Here is a 25,610-nt window from a genome sequence, read left to right on the forward strand (position 1 = left end):
GGTGACTAAAGGGTTAAATGTGAGCCTAGCCAGTGTTTTGTGTACTGTGTGAGGTGCTTTTACAAAGGGAAGTGATGGATTTTATTCCCTGCTTTGCAGTGAAGGAAAATTCATCACTTCCTCCATCAGAACGGAGCTCTTCCTTGTTTACATAGGCAGAGCTCCTTTCTGTGTGTTTTCCCATCACACATCCATTCGCCGACACCCGGTGAGTGGCTTCTGCTGTAACAGCAGAAGCAGCGTGCCAGCGGTGTGAGCGTGCCCCCTACCCAGAAGTGCAGAATCCCGTATATATGGGATTCTGCACATCGCGGCCGCCCTGTAGCAGTAAATCTGCTATGAGGCAGTTGACAAGTGGATAACATACGATGCCATATCCCTTGGGAGTAATGATTCAATATCATAAAAACAATAATTTATGCTTTAATTAGCATACCTGTTTCTAGAATTAATGCTTCACTGGTATTGCTGGTACAGTTGTTGGTTAGTGCAACGGTGCTCACTGTATATCTCTGTTCACAAACTAAGCTTTGGATCTCACAGCTGTTGGAAGTGGATGTACACAAAGACTCATAGTTAGAGTCTGATTTTGCAGTCACCATATATGAAGAGGCACCTAAGCTTGACGTCCAGGATATTAACGCAGTGCCCAAATTGTTGTTGTATTGGATGTTGAGGATCTGGGGAGAAGCAACCTCTATTCACAAAAAATAAGAGGAACAGAAATAGAAAATGTTTTTATTAGTGTATATAAAACTGTCTATAGTGCTATTTCCCTGAAAATCACATAATAAATACTGTACATAAAAAGTCAACCCTGAATAATTATTAACAAAATTGATATTATTACATGATACCTAAGGAGTGTAAATGCACAAACAACAAAATATATCCATTATTAAGTGCTAACAGTGTCAATAAATATATATACACGTTAAATCCATAGCTGATATGGTTTTAATTTAATACACTAAATATATTTTCAAATGCTGAAGTGAGAAAATGTAAATGTGATCCAATCAGTGTTATGATACACCCAGTCCTAGAGAAACATGAAATATTAATCAGGTGATAATCCATTCCCAAAGGTTCCCCTATGATATGCTCGTTTTATAGCATTGACCCTTAAATTGATAAGGCTTTCAAAAACAGCATAGGCATCTAAAAACTCCTTATCCTCCATGCGCCCATCTGTGACCACTAAACACCTCCCAAATAAAACTCCATCCCAAGCATCATAGAAGGGGACAAGATATAGATTAAATGCACCTTTACTAAATGTAGCTTTAAAATACACTAAAGATGCACTCATATATTCATGTGCTGTTCACTAACAGAACGATAATATAGCTTGTATTTGTTTCAGAGGGCCACAATGCTTCCTAGTGTGAATATGTATACACGGTCTCCCGTGTGTGATGACATCACAATGTACAAACATCACCCAACATGTTTCATCCTGTCGATGTAAACCCATTGTGAAGTGCCACTCTCCAAATATACCCACATTAATCCTTTGTTGTGCTACACCAATAATGCTATGTTGTGCCAAATAGACCAAAAGTTCCCTCTACAGTAGGAAAACTATAACTGGAAATGCTGTCCACCTGAAGCATCAAAGAATCACTGATCATAAACAAAATATTTTTTGTTAGTTTACATCAATATATTACATACTTGCCAGCAACATCCGACTGAACAAAATAAAATAAAACCTCACCCAAATAACATTAATCTTTAAATCAATATCTATATTTAAACCCTTGGTGTTTATCCAATAAATGTTTTCAAAAACTTGGTTTCAATATTTGATATTTTTTTTTCTCAGATCAGGCCCCCTCCAGTGTTTGACTACCCAATCAATTACAAAAGTTACAAAAACAATAGTATTACAATATTAAACAATTTTATAAATATTATTCAAATGTCCCAAAAAAATCTAGGCGCCATTTCCAAACGGTGAATATATCATCAAAAATGTGCCAGTAAAAAGCAAACTTGACCAAAAAAACTGAACTAATATACTCCTTCTCCCACTTGACCATACAATATTGGCCACACTAGGGGCATATCTTGCTCCTTTACCTACTTCCTTAGACTGGAGGTAGAATTTTTATTATACCAAAAATAATTGTGGGTCAAAGCCAACATCAGGTAGTAACCTTTCCATTTATACTTTGTAATCACTTCATTCACTAAAATCACAATCCCCCTCCCCCCTCCGTGCCAGGGTAATCACCAAATCCTGCTAAAATCACAACTCAATCATAAATTCTTGATATAAGGAATTTACTTTACATTGCATTGTAGTGTGTGAAAGCAGTTATTTTGCATTAGGTATACAAAGTTCAGAATATCTCAGATGCATAACAAATCTTAACTTTTCCAAAATATGTACTCTTTTCAGTGTTCGCATATGAGAGAAAACAGAACCTGGCTTTCACAAGTAGGAAAATGTAGACAGAAAAAGAAGAAAAACTTCACCAAAATTTTCACAAGTAGTATGCAGATGGTTCAGACTTTTTCACTGAAAAAGCCTAATTATATCCTAATTAGCCAAAGTGTTTTCTCTGTTACTTTTAGATAATATATACAGCCAATAAATTAGTTCTATGAATTAGGAGTGAAGACCCTTAATATAAAATGATGCCCAGAGATTTTACTTCTGAGCTGACCTCTGCCAAAAGTTCCACAACTTCAGTTCAGAAGAGCTAGGAATTCTACTGTAGGTGTGAAGGCTTCTGTGAACCTTCAAAAAGATTAATATCTATGTTTAGCTAATATCTTTACTGCCTTCTGCCAGCCCTGACCTTTGCTACATTTAACAAATATCTCCCCTGACAGACCTTGGTTGTCTTACCAGATACCGCTACAGTGTGCTGCCTGCCCTGACCTTTGATACCTTCACTAATTATGCCTGCTGCCAGCCACCAGTCCTGACTCCTGCAGTGTGGTTTCCAGCTTGTTTCCCCCAACACTATATGGTACGTCTACTCTCTTCTACCTTGGATCCAGCAGCAAAAGTTTATAGTTAGGGTATATAGTTGTGTGTATTAAGCCCTGGGGGCAACTTAGTAGGGGTAGGCCTGCTTATCTTTAGGGAAGGTGGGCTAAAGGTGAAGCTTAACTAACTGGTTATTAACTATGACTGGGGTGTCTGTTTCCGGACTTTACAGTAAGTCACCTTAGATATCCAGATTTTAAAAAAAAAGGTAACAAATTCACTTTTTGAAAATTCGACCTCATTAACATGACACTAAAGCCGCGTACACACGTGGCGGACTGTCTGGCCAACTTAGTCCGTCAGACAATCCGACGGACAGTCCGTCATACTTTCGAATGAACGGACTTGCCCACACACGGCACTTTTTGAGCGGACTAATACGGCGGACTAAGTCCGCCATACTATCCGCCCTACTTTTGAAATGAACGGACTCGCCCACACACGCGGAGGAAAGTCCGCTCATTTCGAGCGCGTCTCCAGGTAGACGGGGCCCGCGAAGGAGACGTCGCTGACCCCGCCGCCTGGTATGGACTTAAAGGGGAACCCCAACGCCGAAAAAAATCGGCGTGGGGTCCCCCCCAAGTCCACAACAGACCCTTGTCCGAGCAAGCTACCCGGCCGGCCAGGAAAGGGGGGCGAGCGAGCGCCCCCCCTCCTGAGCCATACCAGGCCGCGTGCCCTCAACATGGGGGGGTGCCTTGGGGAAGGGGGGGCCGTGCGGCCCCCCCACCCCAAAGCACCTTGTCCCCATGTTGATGAGGACAAGGGCCTCTTCCCAACAACCCTGGCCGTTGGTTGTCGGGGTCTGCGGGCGGGGGGCTTATCGGAATCCGGGAGCCCCCTTTAATAAGGGGGCCCCCGGATACCGGCCCCCCACCCTATGTGAATGAGTATGGGGTACAATGTACCCCTACCCATTCACCTGTGAAAAAAAGTACAAAAAAAACACAACACAGGGTTAAAATATTTTATTGCACAGCTCCGGGGGTCTTCCGTCTTCGGGGGTCTTCTCGCCGGACTCCTCCACTATCTTCTTGTAGCTCTTTTGCTAGCGGAGGAGTCCGGCTTTCTTCCTCGCCGCCGGCCTCTTCTCCCGACTTCGGGGGTCTTGTCCCCCTCTTCGGTTCTTCTGCCGGGCCACCGCGCCTTCTTATAGCTCTTTTACAGGCAGTGGCCCGGTCTTCTGTCGCCGCCGTCGCCGCCGCCTTCCGTTCTTCTTCTTCTTCTTCTTCTTCTCCAGGAGATGTTGCCTCGATGATCTCTTCGGCCAGAATGCCAGGGACGCACTGCGCGGCCACTTATATAGGGACAATGGGGCGGTGTCACATGGCTTTGTGTCACATGGGTTGGTCACATGGTGACCCCGCCCCCTTACGATGTCATAGTCCCCATGTGACATCAACCCATGTGACCAACCCATGTGACATAAAGCCATGTGACACCGCCCCATTGTCCCTATATAAGTGGCTGCGCAGTGCGTCCCTGGCATTCCGGCCGGAGAGATCGTCGAGGCAACATCTCCTGGAGAAGAAAAAGAAGAAGAAGAAGAACGGAAGGCGGCGGCGACGGCGGCGGCAGAAGAACCGAAGAGGGGGACAAGACCCCCGAAGTCAGGAGAAGAGGCCAGCGGCGAGGAAGAAAGCCGGACTCCTCCGCTAGCAAAAGAGCTACAAGAAGATAGCGAAGGAGTCCGGCGAGAAGACCCCCGAAGACGGAAGACCCCCGGAGCTGTGCAATAAAATATTTTAACCCTGTGTTGTGTTTTTTTTGTACTTTTTTTCACAGGTGAATGGGTAGGGGTACATTGTACCCCATACTCATTCACATAGGGTGGGGGGCCGGTATCCGGGGGCCCCCTTATTAAAGGGGGCTCCCGGATTCCGATAAGCCCCCCGCCCGCAGACCCCGACAACCAACGGCCAGGGTTGTCGGGAAGAGGCCCTTGTCCTCATCAACATGGGGACAAGGTGCTTTGGGGTGGGGGGGCCGCGCGGCCCCCCTTCCCCAAGGCACCCCCCCATGTTGAGGGCACGCGGCCTGGTACGGCTCAGGAGGGGGGGGGGCGCTCGCTCGCCCCCCTTTCCTGGCCGGCCGGGTAGCGTGCTCGGACAAGGGTCTGTTGTGGACTTGGGGGGGACCCCCACGCCGATTTTTTTCGGCGTTGGGGTTCCCCTTTAAGTCAATACCAGGCGGCAGGGTAAGTGACGTCTCCTTCGCGGGCCCCGCCTACCTGGATACCCGCTCGAAATTAGCGGACTTTTCTCCGGGCGGGAAAAGTCCGCTCATTTCAAAAGTACGGTGGACTGGCACACACACGGGCGGATTGTCCGTCGAAATGCGAGTCCGACGGACTGTATTACAGAAATTCCGAAATACTTAGTCCGCCAGACTGCACGCTGAAAAAGTCAGCTGAAGCCCACACACGAGCGGACTGTCCGCTGAAATGTGTTTCGGCGGACTAAGTAGGCCAGACAGTCCGCCCGTGTGTACGCGGCTTAACCTACATATTACAGTCTATCAACACACCCACAATTGCACCATAATTGTAGGTAGTAATAATAATCAATTACAAGTTCTGGTAAAACTTGGTTAGGTAATATCCCTTTGAGATCATGCAGATAGATCAGAGACAGGTTAGGACAGAACAGGGCCCATGGCAAGGTACTGTAGCAGGTTTGATCCCCTTATGAATAAAATTGATAATGACTGTTATAAGTACAGAGAAGCTGCCCCATTTGTATTGGCAGTACCTACATAGCTTTATCAGATACCAACTACCTACAGGTGTGTCTCCTCCCTTGTGAAGTAACAGGCAGATGCATAGTTTTGACTAGTTGCAATATTACTGTAGAGTCATTAAGTATATAGCTGGGCCCCATGCACATCCACCAGGCCCTAGGATCCTGCCTAGTTAGCCTTGTGGATGATACGACTTTTTGAAGTTCAGAGTAACCATTTTGGGACATATAGTTCCTTCACCAAAACGTGACTAGTAACATAATACTAAAAGAACAATTTTTAAAGAAGGGTTAACTAATGTAAATGAGGGTACTGCACTTTATGTCAACATCTTCATCACTATTCATTTACAAAAATGAGATTCCTATGCCATTCCTCTGACATTTTGTTTATTATGTCTGTGTTTTCAGCTGGCATTTAAATGATAGCCAAATATAAATGAACTTACTTCCAGTTTCATATAGCAGCTGATTTTCCTGCCCAGCTGTGTAAAACCAATTATATGACGTCAAAGCAAACATATAGTGAGTGCAGGGTAGCAGATTATCCAGTGTGATGACAAGAGAAGTAGTCTTCCTGATATATGCCAGATTGGGACTCAGTCCAACTTCATAAACAAAGATCCCATACATCAGTGCATAATCAACACTTGACCATGTTAATGTCACTGCATAACTGGAAATTGTGGTTACAGAGACATTTGTTGGTGGAGGGGTCACTAATAAAAAAAAAATACATGAATATGACACATAAAGTTAGCAAGGTATCCCAAATTAAATATACATTTTTGTTAAATGCAAACAATATGAAATAGTTTTTAGCATACTTTAAACATTTCCTAAGGCTTTTGAGAAAAAAGGGTGTGGGTAGCTGGGCAGTGCCATGGGGGACATGTACCAATGCAAAAACATTAAATACCCTTTAACAGGGAGTAGCTCTTTGAAAAAAAATACATAATACCGTTAACATGCTTAGGGGGTGCCTTAAACTAGCATATGATGTGGCACATCTGTACAATGCACGAAACAAAAGTGATATTTACAAAGAAAAAGTGTCCAGGGATTCCCATTAACATCTATACCTGACCCATTTTTTGTACCAAAAATAATATATATAACCTCAAGCCCCTCCTCGAAAATCTATACCGGACCCTTAACCAAACAGGTAGCTTGACTGTCCAGGAAAGGGGGGTAGTGAACCAGGCCACATGCCCTTAACATGGGGAGGGTACCTTGCCAGGGCTTCCTCCCCAGCAAAGCAGCTGCTCCCCATGATAGGGACAGGGGCCTCCTCTCCACATGCTTTGCCCAGTGGATGCAGGGGACTGAGGGGGAGAGGACTTATCGCAATCTGAAAGTCCTTTAAAATAAGGGGGCCCCAGATGTCTGAACCCCTGAGCAAACCATTAAGTGGTGCATAGTACCCTGGGTTACTCATTCTCAAAAACATTTAAATAGTAAATGAAGGCACAACACCACAAAAAAATCAGTTATAAAAAAAGATATGTCCCACAGTCTAAATCTATCATTTATTAAGTTGTCCAGTGAGTTCGATTTATCGTCAATCACAATGAATGGTGCGCATCACCCAGCTAAAAAAAAGACAAGTCAACTGCTGATGGCATCTTAGCAACCAATTATGTCATAGGTTGCTAGGATGCCTGCGGCTGGCCCATACATTACCCTTTGTTGCTCCAATGCAGTGTCCAAGTAACCAAGGAGCAGAAAGCCATTTGTTTGATGGCAGTAGTGATACAGCAGCCATTCAGTTTGCCCATTCAGTGAACTACGAACATGTAAAGTTTGGATTAAACTCTACATTGCCACAAACTCAAATCTCATTCCAACTCAATAGGTTAGAATACACAGATGTCTGGAGAGAAAAGTGTCACCCTTGTTAAAGCTTTGTAGGAAAAGTTAGAACCACAAACTATTGTAGAGAAAACCCATTTTTTCTGCATTTCAATCTGATTTCAAATCCCTTACATGGATGTTTCCAGGCCTTCTAAACATTCATTCTTCCTTCCCATCTTGAGGAAGATATAAGCTCTACTATATACTCTAAATAAAACCAGCCTATGACCAAACACAAATTGAACACACTTGGGGAAGATTTACTAAAACTACTGTACACAGAATCTGGTGCAGCTGTGCATAATATCCTATCAGCTTCTATGTTTTATTGTCAAAGCCTAAGCTGAAGTTAGAAGCTGAACGGTTAGTATGCATAGCTGCACCAGATACAGTGTGCACCAGTTTTAGTAAATCTCCCCCCTTTAAGTCAAATTATAATGCACTGATTACATCTGATTGATGGCATTAATGCTGCATTGCAACTTAATAGGTCACCATTGCCAGTTTCTGAAACACTAGAAGCCCAAACAGCTGAAGACCCCTGGTATATGTATGCAGCACATCCAACAAAGCAAAAATGACATGTGCCTAAATCAATGCATAGCTAACAAGGGAAATATGCATGCATATGTTTGTTAATTGCCCTATTTACAGTACTTGCACCTTTATCTCGCTAGCTATAAATTAATTTAGACAGCTGCCATTTTTGCTTTCTTGAACAGTTGAACATGGAGAAATGTGGATATATTGCAAAGGTATGCTACATATATTTTATTTATTTTGCCATACACTTTTTTTTTTAATCAAATAGCTTTTTTATTTTTTGTTGCAAAAACATATAAACAAATATAACAAATTAGTCCATGTCATATCATAAAGTAGAAAATCAAAAAGAAACAAATGAAAACATAAACCAAACAAACTGTACCTCTCGGAGTGACCTAACATATAATTAATAGAGCATACTAAGATTATGAATACATTCTGAACATCATCTTGAATTCCCCCAGTGTCAATCATCAAATTATAGTCATTTCCTCCAAGCAGAAATAAGTTATCTTTCTTTTACACCCTTTATGCCTTTCCCTTCTACCATTACTCCTTACTCTCATCTATCTCCTCTACCTTCACTCCTCTCTACTAGACAAACCATCATATAATTCATTACTAGGTTCTATCTAATGTGACCATATTTTATCAAATCTTTGGGGTGTGCCTCTATGTTTGTATGTTAATTTTTCTCTTTTAAGTATATAATTGAGTTTCCCAACCCATTGTTTATGGGTTGGAGAATCAGTGGATGTCCATTTTTGCAGAATAAATTTACGTACAAATTATAGAGAAATTATCCACATAGAATGCATCTCTGCTGGTCATTCTCCATTGGGTAATATACCCAATAATGGCAGTTTGGGCATCCTTGCTATCTCAGTTGAGTATACTAAATTTAAGGTTATAAATACTTTTTTCCAATAACGATGAAGCTTTGGACATCACCGGAGCATATGGATAAGCCATTTGGGAGCCATTGAATAGAGAGCATCGCGGGCATAATGGTGTTGTATATTCTCCCCATGCATAAAGTTTTTGTGAAGTATAATGATCCCTATGTATAATAAAAAGCTGAGACAGCCTTTGAGACGGTGAGAGGGATGTCCTAGGAAGTGTTTCAAGGGCACTTGTCCAGTCCTCCTCATCTAAACCCTCTATATCTCCTTTCCACCGAACAAAGCTATTTTTGAGTTTTTCTGTGTTTTCCATTATTTGTAAATTAGCATAAAGATCTCATACTAATGCTCTTTTCATACAGGCAGTCAAGGTTGCCTTTGTTAATATTTTAGAGTGTTCATACTGTAGTTGACTTTTTGAGATTTGAATTTGTAATGTGTGATGTGCTTGAAGGTATTGATAAAAAAAATGTATTTGTTCGCTGTTACCAGTCTTTCAGTATATTAAAAGGAAGTAAGTAAAACGTCCCCTTCATATAACTGGTACAGGAATATTATGCCCTATTTTTTCCAGTCTAAATATTCCAATAGTTTAATTCATAGAGGCAATCATTATGCTATATGGGCATCTATTTCGTATATCCCTTATGTTGAGTAATATTTTGTAATGTTTCCCATACTCTGTGGGTCAAATGGAAAGTAGGGAACCTTTTTTTATTATAGAAATGGTGTGCTGCTATTAGTTTAACAAATGGGTCATTTTTAAATTGGGATGCTATTATCTTTTGTATATGTTCCTCCATGTCCACTGCATCCCTGCCATGCCAATGTTGTAATTGTGAAGCAATAAAGTATAATCTTACATTAGGTATTGCAATTCCCCGTTAATCAATGGGCTGTTGTAATATTTAAAATCTAATCCTGAGTTTTCTTCCCCTCCACACAAAGTCCATAAAGACCAAATTGATGGTCCTAAATAATTGTAACTTCAGCCATATGAGGCAATTATGCGGTATATATAACATCTGTGGCATTCACACCATCTTCACCAAATTTGCCCTCTCCACCATAGATAATGGGAGTTTACTCAATGTTTTACTCTTTTGTCTCAATTTAACAACAAGAGGGGGTATATTCCTATCTGTATAATCTATAACATGTGTAATTACCACTCCCAAGTATTTAAATGATATAACCAGGGCCATCCGCCGAGTCTGGTGCTGATGTCCCGTACACTCAGAATCTACAAGCATTATTACAGATTTGTCCCAATTAATATTAAATCCTAAGAAGGATCCATATAAGTTTATTAAGGACATAACTGCAGATATGGATGGACCTGTATCTCCCAGAAACACAAAAGCATCATCCGCATAGAGTGCTATCTTATCTTCACCTGTAGATCTGTGGAATCCCACAATATCCACAGATGAACAAATAGCCTGAGCCAATGGTTCAATAGCCAGAGCAAAGAGCAGCGGGGATAAGGGACATCCCTGCCTCGTCCTTCTGGTCAACGAGAAAGGGGTCGATACACATCCATTCACCTGAACCATTGCTCTTGGGGAGTCATACAAGAGCTGTATCCATTTAATAAATCAAGGACCAAACCCGTATAGTTTTGAGCAGTTCCACAAGAAGACCCACTCTATGTTATCAAATGCTTTACCCGCATCAAGTGACATTATAGCTCTATTTCCCATATTATCTGTTGGAAGTCGTAAATTCAAGAATAACTGTCTAATATTATTAGCTGTAGATCTATTGGGGATAAAATCTGATTGATCACAATGGATTAATTTGGATATATATCTTGATAATCTAGTCGCCAATACCTTTGCCAGCAACTTAATGTCTCATGTTAGCAAAGATATTAGACAATATGAATCAGGGTTACTTGGGTCCTTATCGGGTTTCAATAGAACAATAATTACTGCTTCATTCATATATGGCGGAATTGAACCCACCTCCATGGCATAGTTAAAAACATCGAGCAGTTCAGGTAATGGTGTGTCCCCATATTTTTGATATATCTCCCCTGGAAGGCCATCTGGTCCTGATGCTTTATTATTAGGTAGATTACCTTCTGCTTTTCTTAGTTAATCCAGAGTTAATGGGCCCTCCAAAGTCTCCCTTTCATCCTTTGAGATATTTGGTAATTCAATAGTATCAAAGAATCCATTCAAGGACTCTTTCGAGAAGGATAGCCTGCTCTTATGTAATGTTTGATAATATTCCCTAAATATGCCCAGTATCTCTGGAGCAGTATCAGCCATCTTATATGAGGATGATTGTATTTCAGTTATATATGATGCTGCCTGCAGAGATTTTTCAATAGTTGCCAATACGTGTCCTGCCCCCTCTCCCTACTCAAAGTATGGTTGTTGTAGAAAATATCTTTTATTTTCTGCCTTCTTCTTAGCCACTGCTGCATAATGTATTTGACTCTGAAGCCATTCTTTTTTTGTATCTTCATTTGGGTTAGTTATAAATAGACATTCAGACCTCATCATATCATCAAATAGAGTGTTTTTCCCATTGCCTAGATTGTTTCTTAATTTTTGAGATTTGTGCAATATGGATACCTCGGAGATATGCTTTCATTGCATCCCAGTACATTAAGGGTGAGGCCGAAGTTCTATTTATATTCTCATAAATAATGAATTCCATCATAATTTCTTCAGATGAAGGAAATAATGACAGCTAATATGGGTTCACCTTCCATAGGGTGTTTCCCTGCTTAATCCCAAATGAAAAATTTAGTGTTAATGGAGAGTGGTCTGTAATACCCCTAGCCTCATATTTAATATCACAAAGGTATGGTGACATAGAATATGTTCCCAAAGCTAAATCTATCCTAGAGAGGGTTTTATAACTACCTGAAAAGGAAGAAAATTGCCTATTTGATGCATTGAGCTGTCTCCAGAGACCTATCAGTCCCAATTCCTTTATATATCTAGCAAAGGCCATCTGCCATACACTTGAACTGCCATGTCATGGAAGGTATTTAAAAGAAAGGTCTTTTTCAGATACATTTTTTCATCCTCTTTCTGTACAAAATTTGAAAATAATAAAATCATTAGTTGTTACCCTTACAAAGAAGAAAAATTGTGTTTGCAAATGGAGGAGTAAAGTAAAGTAAAATAATGTAAAGTGAGGAACAGGATGACAGGCTCAGATTCAGCACCTTTAACAACAAGTCACCTTTGGCAGCTACTATATTTCTAATCTCTCAGGCTGCCTTTAAAACTGACTTGATGTTTTCCACATTGTGAATGTAGAATCATAGATACATACATGTGAGAACAGTTATGCGCTTGCTAGCTGCACTTGATCCAGCTGAATTCACACCATAGAGAGTAAGGCTGTAGAGAGACGATGGTTTAAGATCTCCAATGCTACAGTTCAGGGCTTTGTATGTGCGATTAATACTGTCTTTTCCGAGTGACACCATAAGAAAGTAAAAGTCCACCCCAACCAGTGAAGACCATCCAACTGTGATTTCAGAGCTGGATATACCATTTGCTGTAGAAATCTCTGGAGTGGCTGGCACTAAAAAAAAAACAAAAAAACACAGAGATAAATAGAGCGTCATTTTTACTGTAAATGATGATGATGATGCAATAAATTCAATGTAATGAATCACAATACATTATACTGTTTACTTAACATCGAAACATCAATAGTGCATATATTCTGCTTTAACCATGTTTATAATCAAATAAATATAATAAATACATCTTACAAAGTTATTATATGTCATTAAGACTGAAAGACTATTTGAAAGATATGAAAGCACAAGGTAGGCATTTGAGTCATGGAGTTCCAATTTGACTTTGCATATTCTAATAACCTACAGTAGATGGTACATTACTGTACATGCAAGCTTTTACCAATTAATATTTGCCCACCAATTTTCAAAATAGGGCAGATGTTGATCTGGTTGTGTAGCAGCATCGGTTGCTTGTAGCATCCTTCACATGTTGACATATCTCCTGTTATAATCTTGAATAAATTGTATAAAATAAACATAAAATCTAAGCAGGAGAGGAGGTACTCCTCATGATGACCACAATAGGAGGTATGCTTACATGCAAATAGTAGCCAAGTTTGCCTTAATCTGTCCAGTCTTGTGTGCCCTTAAAAAAAATAAAAATCTTTTTGAACCAACAGGTACCCTTATGCCATGTACACACGAATTTTCCGGCGACTTAGTCCGCCGAAACACATTTCACCGGACAATTCGATCGTGTGTGGGCTTCAGCTGACTTTTCCAGCGTAAAGTCTGGTGGACTTAGAAAGTATTTTTGCAGTCCAATCTTTCCGTCGGACTTGGGTTTCAGCGGACAATACGTTCGTCAGTATGCTAGTCCGGCGGACTAAGAATGACACATGCTCAGAAGCAAGTACGAAAAGGAAGCTATTGGCTACTGGCTATTGAACTTCCTTTTTCTAGTCCCGTCGTACGTGCTGTACGTCATCGCCGGACTTTCTGTGTGTCCGTGTGTGGCCAAGTTCGTTCGGTAGAAAGTCCGCCAGACTATCCGCCAGATTGTTTGCCGGACTAAGAACGCCAGACAATTCGCTCGTGTGTACGCGGCATTAGGGATTATAAGTGTTTATATGCAAAAGCAGATCATTAACATATCTGGAAATTATGCATCTGTGAACACTTTCACTTTAGAGTAGACATTGCTGCCCAATAGATTTTAGAGAGACAAGATAATACCAGTATCAGCAGTTCCTGCTTGGTACCTTTTGTTTATTACATGGACAATGAATGCATATTAGGGTCAAGTCATCTGCTGGGGTGAACTAGGGGGGCAGTGCTTCTAAATAAAGTGACTTTCCGTTCCTGGTGCCAAAACCTTGGACTGAACACTACCAGGGCCAAGTTCTCAAACTGGAATAAACTGTAATAAATAAATTACATTTGTACAGTCTATTAGTTTACTACCTTTTCAATAATATTAACCCTTTTAGTTAGAAATGTATTTCGTTTTTATTACTTTTTTTTTTCTTTCAATTTTGTATGTGTGGTATTTATTATTTATGATAAATCTCTTAGCAGGAGCAATTTAGCAATATGTCATGGAAAAAAAGTGATTCTGTGTTAGTGGAAGATAACTTTATTTTTGTTAGTGGCTTTTGTTAGTTAGTTAGTTTTTTGTTAGTTAGCTTTTGCTGACATCTGGCCCATATTTATTGGTTATTTACACATATATATCAATTTGTGCCTGCATTGAGTTTTCATGTTTATTTATGCACTAGCACTTATTAGACCTATACATAGTGAGTAATTGTGGTGTGGTTTCTTGTGAACAGCTGGCATATTTGTGGCGTAGAGACTATTATGTATACTGACCTGTCTGTGCCTGTACCCAGGTTGTTGCTAGCAGTGCACCACTGGATCCATATGACTTTAGTGTTACATTGTAGTATGTGCCTGTTCGTAATCCTTGCATTAACTTGGACCGAGAAGTAGTACTGGCAATTGCAGTAATGGCAGCAATGGATGTATTGTTCACCACTCGAAGGTCAAGCATAAAGTAGGCCACCAGTGTAGAGCTGGAGTTCCATGAGACCACCAGTTGTGCAGATGTTGGACTTGTCACATTGGTAATCTGTAGATCTTAATGAAAACATGATTATAATTACAAGCATGTTTTAAAATACAATGTGCGCACATACCTAAATTACTTTGTGTTCTTTTCTCTGTCTCTTTACTTTAGGGTTGATTTAGTAAAGGCAAGTTGGCTGTTCATTTCCCTTAGCTTAGTGATTGTGGGGAAGCTCTGTTACCTTCAAGTATCCAATCATGTGCTAGCAAATTATTATTTTTTTCCTTACACATGATTGGTTAATCTTTGCAAAGTTATTTTTTTACCACAATCACTAACCTAAGGCATATTCCTTTGCAAAGTGAACAGCAAATTTTCCTCTTAGTAAATCAATCCCGTTGTGTCCACAGAATGGAGCAGAAATGGTTGTGTCCACAGTTTTTTATTTACAGTAGACATGTTATATGCCATGGCAAGATCGCTGTCATTTAACCACTGAGATGGAGTAGCATGAGGGGTGCCTATTCAGGGCCATCTTTAGTGCAGGGCAGAAAGGGCAGCTGCCCTGGGCCCTGTCATGGTTGGGGGGCCAGCCAAAGTAGCTGCCCCTTGAGCCCGTGCTGCCCGCAAATTGGGGTCCCCTGGTAACCCTGCCAAGCACAGAAGATTAAAGCTGTATTCCCCTGGCCAGCAGGGTGGGGGCGGGGCCGGGAGCTCCACTGCAGCTCTGACCCCGCCCCATGCAGCCTGTATGCTCGAAGCTGAGATCAGCGTAGGACCACTTCACAACACACCCCCAGACCTTTGCGAGTCCCGCCCCCAGACCTTTGCGGGCCCTGCCTCCGGACCCCTGAGGGGCCCGCACCTTGATGTCTGAGGGCCCCTCACCTTGATGTCTGAGGGCCTGGCACCTGGACCCCTGAAGGCCCCGAACCTGGACCTCTGAGGGCCCCACACCTGGACCCCTGAAGGCTCGAACCTGGGTCTCTGGTTATCTCCTGTAATAGATCCATGGTCTCTGGTCATCTCCTGTATTAGATCCAAAGTCTCTGGTTATCTCCTGTATTAGATTCACATTCTCTGGTCATCTCCTGTACAAGATTTACAGTCTCTGGTTATCTCCTGTACTAGATTTGCAGTCTCTGGTTAACTCCTGTACTAGATTTGCAGTCTCTGGTCATCTCCTGTATTAGATTCACACTCTCTGGTCATCTCCTGTACTAGATTTGCAATCTCTGGTCATCTCTTGTGCTAAATTTGTAGCCTCTGGTTATATCCTGTACTAGATTTGCAGTCTCTGGTCATCTCCTGTATTAGATCTGCAGTCTCTGATTATCTCCTGTATTAGATATGCAGTCTCTGGTCATCTCCTGTGCTAGATTTGCAGTCTCTGGTCATCTCCTGTACTAGATCCACAGTCTCTGGTCATCTCCTGTACTAGATCCACAGTCTCTGGTTATCTCCTGTACTAGATCCACAGTCTCTGGTCATCTCCTGTACTAGATTTGGAGTCTCTGGTAGTGATGGACGAACGTTTCGCCCGGCGGTCGTTTCGCGGCGAATTTCCGACATTCGCGGTCCGCACGTTCGAACGCCTTTTTCCGTCGTTCGCCGCGGCGGACTTACGTGTTTAATGTATACAAGAACTTTAACCTTTGGTGACACGTTTATCATGTGATACAGGACAGCCAATTGAGACATGACAGCACATGGACACTTGGACATTCCCCCTAACCTATAAATACACCCGATCCGGTGGCCATTTTACATTCTTTCTTCTGTTACGATAGGGACAGGTTCCTGTGTGGAGTAGGGAGAGATAAACCACTAGCTATTTGGTACACAAAAGTTCTTTTCAGGACTGGTATAGGTGTTAGGTGTTGATAGGTTTGCTGTGCTGCTGATTCTTGCAGCAGCCTGAGTGTCTTTTGTTAGTTTAGAGAAAGGGAAAGGACGGTGTATGCTACAGGGACAGCCAGATTAGTCTTTCATCATCATCATCATCATCATCATCATTAGCTGTTACTATCAAGGTCCACAAAAGAGCTGTTCCAGTAACCACTAATCGTTCTCTTTTTTTGCCAATTTGTATAGGGACAGGAAGGAAGCAGTGTTGTCAGGCAGTGAGGGTAATTTTAAAGACTTGCTGTTATTATTAGTTCCACAAAGGTTCTTTTCAGGACTGGTATCAGTGGTACAGTAATAGGCTTGTACATGTATAATATTCTTTCTTCCAAATATAGAAAGGATATTATACTTGACTGCTGCCCTTCTGCTGCAGTCTGCTAAACATTCACAACTCACTTGTTCCACAAAAGTTCTTATAAGGACTGGTAACTTGGTATAGGGTGCTACGGTACATAGGCTTGAGTGCGGTACAGTCTGCTGTTCTGTAAGGACCGCTATCGGTCCACAATAGATAGGGTTGACGTGCACCACTGCTGACCGCTGCCCTATACTGCAGCAGTCCTTCAGCGGTATAGGGACTGACGTACAGTCTGCTAAACACTAATACACAACCTGCTTGGTCCACAAAAGTTCTTATAAGGACTGGTAACTTGGTATAGGGTGCTACGGTACATAGGCTTGAGTGCGGTACAGTCTGCTGTTCTGTAAGGACCGCTATAGGTCCACAATAGATAGGGTTGACGTGCACCACTGCTGACCGCTGCCCTATACTGCAGCAGTCCTTCAGCGGTATAGGGACTGACGTACAGTCTGCTAAACACTAATACACAACCTGCTTGGTCCACAAAAGTTCTTATAAGGACTGGTAACTTGGTATAGGGTGCTACGGTACATAGGCTTGAGTGCGGTACAGTCTGCTGTTCTGTAAGGACCGCTATCGGTCCACAATAGATAGGGTTGACGTGCACCACTGCTGACCGCTGCCCTATACTGCAGCAGTCCTTCAGCGGTATAGGGACTGACGTACAGTCTGCTAAACACTAATACACAACCTGCTTGGTCCACAAAAGTTCTTATAAGGACTGGTAACTTGGTATAGGGTGCTACGGTACATAGGCTTGAGTGCGGTACAGTCTGCTGTTCTGTAAGGACCGCTATCGGTCCACAATAGATAGGGTTGACGTGCACCACTGCTGACTGCTGCCCTATACTGCAGCAGTCCTTCATCGGTATAGGGACTAAGAGTTTTGTCACAGGGTCATTTAAAAAATGACAGGCAGAGGAAGAGGCAGGCCCTTCCGCAGGGGTGGTAGGGGTAGGGCAGGAGCAACAGGCTTGAGCCAAAGTGGGAAGTTGCAGAAGGTGCGTTCAATTACTTTAAAGGATGCACCAGACTTGGTTGAGTGGCTCGCTCAGCCTTACTCTTCTGCACCCTCCTCATCCTCTCGATCTGCACCCTCTTCTTCACTCTCTGCTATGTGCACCCCCAAAGACACTACCACCAACAACACGACCACCACCACCACCACCACATACCTTCCGCTTGAGTCACTGGAATTATTTTCCGATCCATATCAAGAGGACATTTCTGATGCGCAGCCACTCTTGGTATTGGATCAGGAAGAGGAGGTAGCAACAAGCGCTACTCAGCAGTCTGACGACAGTACCCAGATCAGCCCAAGGAGGAGGTTGGTCCCCGGTGTTGCTGCCTACTCCGAGATCTCTACTTATAGCGGTGGGGAAGGTGACGTTGATGATGACGTGTCTAGTGATGTCACGTGGGTGCCCACAAGAGAGGAAGAGGAGGGGAGTTCAGAGGGAGATATGGACCAGCAGATAGGGAGGAGAAGCAGCAATGACTTACATTGCACAGCAGGGACAAAGCAGACTGCAAATGTATCAGGAGCGAGTCATCGACCATGTACGGTCACATCTGGCGCTCCCAGGACACCGGCACATGGCTCCGCAGTGTGGGCTTTTTTTAACGTGTCCGCTGCTGACAATAGCGTTGCCATCTGCAATCTTTGCAGTCAACGCGTTAGTCGCGGTAAGCCCAATACTCACCTAGGGACGACCGCCTTAAGAAGGCACATGAGCAGCCATCACCGAGCCCAGTGGGAGCAACGGAACACACAAAGCCACACTGCAGGCTCTCACCGTCCAGCCTCGTCTTCTACTTCTCCTTCTCCTCTCTCCTCACAATTGTCCTCCACTCCACCTTCCATCACGCCAAGCTCACATTTTTCTGCAAAAAGGCAGGCTTCCGTGGGCCTAATGTTTGAGCGTAAAAAAATGATGACGCCGGATAACCCTCTTGCCCAACGGTTGGCGGCTGGCTTGTCAGAACTCATAGCCCGCCAACTACTGCCATATAAACTGGTGGACTCGGAGGCCTTTCGCAAATTTGTGGCCATTGGAACACCACAATGGAAGGTCCCAGGAAGGAAGTATTTCTCAGAGAAGGGCATCCCAGAGCTATATGGCCATGTTCAGCGGCAAGTGAATGTATCTCTGGCACACAGTGTCGGTGCCAAGATACATCTGACCACAGACACGTGGTCTAGCAAACACGGGCAGGGAAGGTATATCAGTTTTACTGCCCACTGGGTGAACCTTCTGACGGCCGTCAAGCATGTAACCCGTGGCACCCGTGTAGATTTGGTTTTACCGCCACGGATTGCATGCAGGCCTGACTCTTCTTCTCCTCCTCCTACTCCATCCTCCTCCCTCTCCTCCTCAGCTGCCTCCTCCTTTTCCGCTGCTAGCGTCTCTTCCGCTGCACCGCCCAAGCTCCCCAGAACCTATTCCACATGCCAGGTGAGACGTTGCCATGCCGTGCTGCGTCTGTTGTGCCTGGAAGCAAAGAGCCACACTGGCCCGGCACTCCTTTCAGCTTTGCGTTCACAGGCAGATGAGTGGCTAACACCGCTCAATTTGACAGTTGGTAAAGTGGTGTGTGACAACGGTGCCAATCTGCTTAGCGCATTGAAACAGGGCAAAATCACGCACGTGCCGTGCATGGCACACGTCTTAAACTTGGTCGTGCAGCGATTCCTTGTCAAATACCCTGGGGTCCAGGACATCTTGCGGCAGGCAAGGAAAATCTCGGCCCATTTCAGAAGATCTTACACGGCCATGGCTCGCCTTGCTGACATTCAGCGGCGACACCATCTGCCGGTCAGACGTCTTATTTGCGATTGCCCGACGCGATGGAACTCAACCTTCTATATGCTTGATAGGCTGCTCCAGCAGAAACGTGCAGTTAACGTCTACCTGTATGAACTCTGCGAAAGAAACGGTTCTGGGGAGCTGGGTTTTTTTTCACCGCGCCAGTGGCTGCTCATGCGCGACACATGCAGACTTCTGCGGCCATTTGAGGAGATCACCAAACTGGTCAGTCGCAGCCATGGCGCCATCAGTGACATGGTACCTTATGCCTTCTTTCTGGAGCGTGCATTGCGTCGTGTCATTGATCAGGCTGTGGAGGAGCAGGAGCGGGAAGATGAGGAAGTCGCAATGCTGGATGAATTCCCAGGGGGGGCTACTCTATCTGAGACAAGTCAACAACAGGAGTCTGATGAGGAGTCAGAGGAGGATGGTGCCGGGGCGGATGAGCAGGAGCAAGAAGAGCATGCTTTAAACCTTTCTGGGATCCCTGTTGTGCGAGGATGGGGAGAGGAGAATGAAGAGGACGACATTATCCTGGATGATGAGCAGGAGCCAGGCCACCACACCGCTTCCACTTTAGTGCAAATGGGGGCCTTCATGCTCCAGTGTTTTAATAGGGACCCCCGTATAAAAAGCATGAGGGTCAAGGACCAGTACTGGGTGGCAACGTACTTAGACCCCCGGTACAAACACAAAATGGCGGAAATGTTACCGCCGTCGCAGAGGGCTGTCAGAATGCAGCACTTCCAGGCCTTGCTTCGAGAAATGCTGCATTCTGCTTTTGCGTGCGCTGGCAGAGGAGCAATTCCCACTCCCAGAGAAGGATTTGCGGGTACCAATCCAACAGCGCCTGCAAGAAGAGGCCGGTTTGAAGATGTGTTGGTGACTTCGGATATGAGGTCATTCTTTCAGCCGACCCATCGACAGGTGTCATCCGGATCCAGCATCAGGGAACGCCTAGACCGTCAGGTGTCCGACTACATTGGGTTAACGGCCGATGTGGACGCTCTGAGGAGTGATGAACCCCTAGACTACTGGGTGGGCAGGCTTGACCTCTGGCCAGAGCTTGCCCAATTTGCAATCGAACTGTTGGCTTGCCCCTCATCCAGTGTCCTGTCCGAAAGGACGTTCAGCGCAGCAGGGGGGATTGTGACCGATAAGCGTACTCGCCTAGCTCACGACAGTGTTAACTACCTCACATTTCTAAAAATGAATGAGGCATGGATCTCGGAGGAATTCAACACATGTGACCAGTAGACCATGTATATGTCTATAAACAATTTTTTTAATCAAGCACACAGACCTTCTTAATTCATTTGGCTCACTTCCTTGACCCAAAAAAGCACACCGTACTATATGCCCCTACCCTCCTCTTTGAAGAGGTTGAGCGGTGTCATATTTCTACTGGGGCTGCTTATGATATCCCTGTGCTGTGCTGACTTCCTCCTGGGGGTTCTTATTATGAAGGGATCACACTATCCCTGTGCTGTGCTGACTTCCTCCTGGGGGTTCTTATTATGAGGGGATCACACCATCCCTGTGCTGTGCTGACTTCCTCCTGGGGCTGCTTACGGTGCTGCTGTCAGTGCTGTATGTCACGGTGCTGCTGTCAGCGCTGTATGTCACGGTGCTGCTGTCAGCGCTGTATGTCACGGTGCTGCTGTCAGCGCTGTATGTCACGGTGCTGCTGTCAGCGCTGTATGTCACGGTGCTGCTGTCAGCGCTGTATGTCACGGTGCTGCTGTCAGCGCTGTATGTCACGGTGCTGCTGTCAGCGCTGTATGTCACGGTGCTGCTGTCAGCGCTGTATGTCACGGTGCTGCTGTCAGCGCTGTATGTCACGGTGCTGCTGTCAGCGCTGTATGTCACGGTGCTGCTGTCAGTGCTCTGTATTACGGTGCTGCTGTCAGATGCCTCTATCACGGTGCATGTGTCATTCCGGTATGTCACGCTGCTGGTGATCATCTCCTGCACCCTCTTCTTTGCCTACCCTGGTCCCTGACCTTCCCTCTCCTCCATTGCCTTCATTAGCTCCATAGTCCTGAATTGTTAGAACAATTTCCCAAATAAAATAAAAATGCTTGTAGTTATCGATCCCAAATTCACCTCATACATGTATTATGTCATTGTCCAGATGGTGGGACTACGTTTTACCCCCTAATAATTACCACGTGGCCGCAAATTCGACATGAAGGTTTGCAAAGTTCGCCTCCCATTGAAGTCAATGGGGCCCGCGGCGAACGTTCGGTTTCGCGAACGTTTGGGTCCGTTCGCATTTCGCTTTCGCGAAACGTCCCGTCGGAAGTTCGTCCATCACTAGTCTCTGGTTATCTCGTGTACTAGATTTGCAGTCTCTGGTCATTTCCTGTACTGGATTCACACTCTTTGGTCATCTCCTGTACTAGATGTGTAGTCCCTGGTCATCTCCTTACTAGATTTGCAGTCTCTGGTCATCTCCTGTATACGATTTTCAGTCTCTGGTCATCTCCTGTATTTAATTTGCAGTCTCTGGTCATCTCCTGTACTAGATGTGCAGTCTCTGGTTATCTCCTGTACTAGATTTGCAGTCTCTGGTCTTCTCCTGAACTAGATTTGCAGTCTCTGGTTATCTCCTGTACTAGATTTGCAGTCTCTGGTCTTCTCCTGAACTAGATTTGCAGTCTCTGGTTATCTCCTGTACTAGATCTGCAGTCTCTGGTCATCTCTTCTACTAGATTTGCAGTCTTTGGTCCCCTCCTGTATTAGATTCACACTCTCTGGTCATCTCCTGTACTAGAATTGCAGTCTCTGGTCATCTCCTGTACTAGATTTGCAGTCTCTGGTCATCTCCTGTGCTAAATTTGTAGCCTCTGGTTATCTCCTGTACAAGATTTGCAGTCTCTGGCCATCTCCTTTATTAGATTTGCAGTCTCTGGTCATCTCCTGTATTCGATTTGCAGTCTCTGGTCATCTCCTTTAATAGATCCGTGGTCTCTGATCATCTCCTGTATAGATCCGCTGTCTATGATTATCTCCTGTATTAGATTCGCAGTGTCTGGTCATCTCCCGTGCTAGATTTGCAGTCTCTGGTCATCTCCTGTACTAGATCCACAGTCTCTGGTCATCTCCTGTATTAGATTTGCAGTCTCTGGTTATCTCCTGTACTAGATGTGCAGTCTCTGGTTATCTCCTGTACTAGATGTGCAGTCTCTGGTTATCTCCTGTACTAGATGTGCAGTCTCTGGTTATCTCCTGTACTAGATTTGCAGTATCTGGTCTTCTTTTGTACTTGATTTGCAGTCTCTGGTTATCTCCTGTACTAGATCCACAGTCTCTGGTCATCTCCTCTACTAGATTTGCAGTCTCTGGTCATCTCCTGTATTAGATTCACACTGTCTGGTCATCTTCCGTACTATATTTGCAGTCTCTGGCCATCTTTTGTATTAGATTTGCAGTCTCTGGTCATCTCCTGTATTAGATTTGCAGTCTCTGGTCATCTCGTGTATTAGATATGCAGTCTCTGGTCATCTCCTGTATTAGATTTGCAGTCTCTGGTTATCTCCTGTATTAGATTTGCAGTCTCTGGTTATCTCCTGTACTAGATCCACAGTCTCTGGTCATCTCCTCTACTAGATTTGCAGTCTCTGGTCATCTCCTGTATTAGATTCCCACTGTCTGGTCATCTCCTCTACTAGATTTTCCATCTCTGGCTATCTTCTGTATTAGATTTGCAGTCTCTGGTCATCTCCTGTATTCGATTTGCAGTCTCTGGTCATCTCGTGTATTAGATATGCAGTCTCTGGTCATCTCCTGTATTAGATTTGCAGTCTCTGGTTATCTCCTGTATTAGATTTGCAGTCTCTGGTTATCTCCTGTACTAGATGTGCAGTCTCTGGTTAACTTCTGTACTAGATGTGCAGTCTCTGGTTATCTCCTGTACTAGTTTTGCAGTCTCTGGTCTTCTCCTGTACTAGATTTGCAGTCACTGGTTATCTCCTATACTAGATCCACAGTCTCTAGTCATCTCCTGTACTAGATGTGCAGTCTCTGGTTATCTTCTGTACTAGATGTGCAGTCTCTGGTTATCTCCTGTACTAGATGTGCAGTCTCTGGTTATCTCCTGTACTAGATTTGCAGTCTCTGGTCTTCTCCTGTACTAGATTTGCAGTCTCTGGTCATCTCCTGTATTAGATTTGCAGTCTCTGGTCATCTCCTGTAGTACGTCTCTCAGTGAGCAGTAATGGTGTGCAGTAACCTCTAGCAATGAATGAGGAAGCAGAAATTATGTGTTGCAACCTCTAACAACCAGTCAGTGATCTGTAATAATATGCTGTATCCTCTGGCAACCAATATGCTGTATCCTCTGGCAAAGCAATTGCTGCCTGATCTGCTGCAGTAAACAGATTTTGAGTCTCACTGCTATTTGTTATATGCCTAAGGCTGCTTTCACACTGGGGCGGTATTCAGGTGTTACAGCGCTAAAAATAGCGCCTGTGTAGCGCCTGAAGAAAAAAACCGTCCCATTTCACTCGAGTGTGAAAGCCGGAGGGCTTTCACACTGGAGCGATGCGCTGGCAGGACGGTGAAAAAAGTCCTGCTAGCCGCATCTTTGGAACGGTGAAGGAGCGGTGTATTCACCGCTCCTAAACCACTCCTACCTATTGAAATCAATGGGACACCGCGGTAATACCGCCGGCAAAGCGCCGCTGCAGCGGCGCTTTGCGGGCGGGTTTAACCCTTTTTCGGCCGCTAGCGGGGGTTAAAACCACCCCGCTAGCGCCCGCAGACCGCCGCTAAAACGACGGTAAAGGGCCGCTAAAAATAGCGGCACTTTACCGCCGACGCCGCTCCCACCCCAGTGTGAAAGCAGCCTAAGAGCAGTTGGGGGGCCCCAAGAAAATGTTTGCCCAGTGCCCAATCAATATTAAAGATGGCCCTGTGCCTACTAGAGGGCATTTCCCTTCATTCAAACCAGCTTCCTTCACAAACACATTGTAGGAACAACAATAGTTTTAAATGATTTAATGGTGCACATGTTAAATTATCCATAGCCCTTTATTTTCTGTCTGCTTCCCGTTGAGCAGATTTTTTTTTCAATATCTGTCCCAGAGACTAAACAGAAAGAAAGAGAGGGGAAGTCTTGTCCTAGATGTTTCTCATTGCCCGTTGGAAAGGTTCCCCTTCTGGCTGTTTGGATATAAATATACTTTACCATTGGCACACGGCACAGTCTTGGCTTTAATTAAGTATGGACCAACAGCAACCGCTGCCATTAAGATTAGCAGTATGGATTTTATGCCCTGTTGATTTTCTGTGGGAAATATAAATGTCTGGCTGTATCCACATCCATGTCAACTTGAAAATAAATAAGGAAGTCACCCTGTTTTTATCCCTTTCTAACCCTGTCACTTTGTATTATATACAGATCTCCCTGGATTCATCTACATTGCATGGGGCAGGGCAATTGATGGTTTAGAGAAGATAGTTAGGAAGGAAGATATTCTTTAACGCAGCTCACAGGAAGTGAGAGGAACATTATATTAATATTTTATGTATTTGCTGAAAATGTCCTTAGCTTGAAAAAAGAAAACTAAGGCATCTAAGTAATAATGGGTTATATCACGCAATAAGTGTTTATGTGTACATTAATGTCTACACAGAACAGCAAAAAGTTAATGGAGCTCACTTGGAGTATTCAGTGTAAGTTTCGGCTGATCTCATTGCACCAGATGCAGCACTTCTGAAGAGACTGAAGTATCTCTAAGCAAGCAGATGCTGTCATCCAGCCTGATGTCTGGACTTTCAAGGCTGGAAGTTGTATAAAGAGGTTCTCCACCCCAGATGCATGAGCTGACTGCTCACGGATACACACGGTCAGGCATTCCGACAACCAAATCCGTCGGATTTTGTCCGAAACTGGTGTTGCATACACATGGTCGGACAAAGTTGT

General features: G+C 44.0%; 1 protein-coding gene across 1 annotated transcript in view; it reads right to left on the reverse strand.

Moving 5' to 3' along the window:
* LOC143927129 (fibronectin type III domain-containing protein 7-like) overlaps positions 1-25,610 on the reverse strand; it is an 82,741-nt gene that overhangs the window by 50,171 nt on the left and 6,960 nt on the right. The window contains exons 3-6 of the mRNA XM_077451085.1: positions 14,410-14,676; positions 12,342-12,596; positions 6,192-6,461; positions 437-697 (exon numbers count right to left, since the gene is read on the reverse strand). Coding sequence (XP_077307211.1) covers positions 437-697; positions 6,192-6,461; positions 12,342-12,596; positions 14,410-14,676 — 1,053 coding nt within the window. The remainder of the gene's footprint in view (positions 1-436; positions 698-6,191; positions 6,462-12,341; positions 12,597-14,409; positions 14,677-25,610) is intronic.

This window comes from Lithobates pipiens, unplaced genomic scaffold (assembly GCF_037356315.1).
Source record: "Lithobates pipiens isolate NorthernLeopardFrog02 unplaced genomic scaffold, aLitPip1_a1.2 Scaffold_23, whole genome shotgun sequence".
In the NCBI taxonomy this organism is placed as follows: domain Eukaryota; kingdom Metazoa; phylum Chordata; class Amphibia; order Anura; family Ranidae; genus Lithobates; species Lithobates pipiens.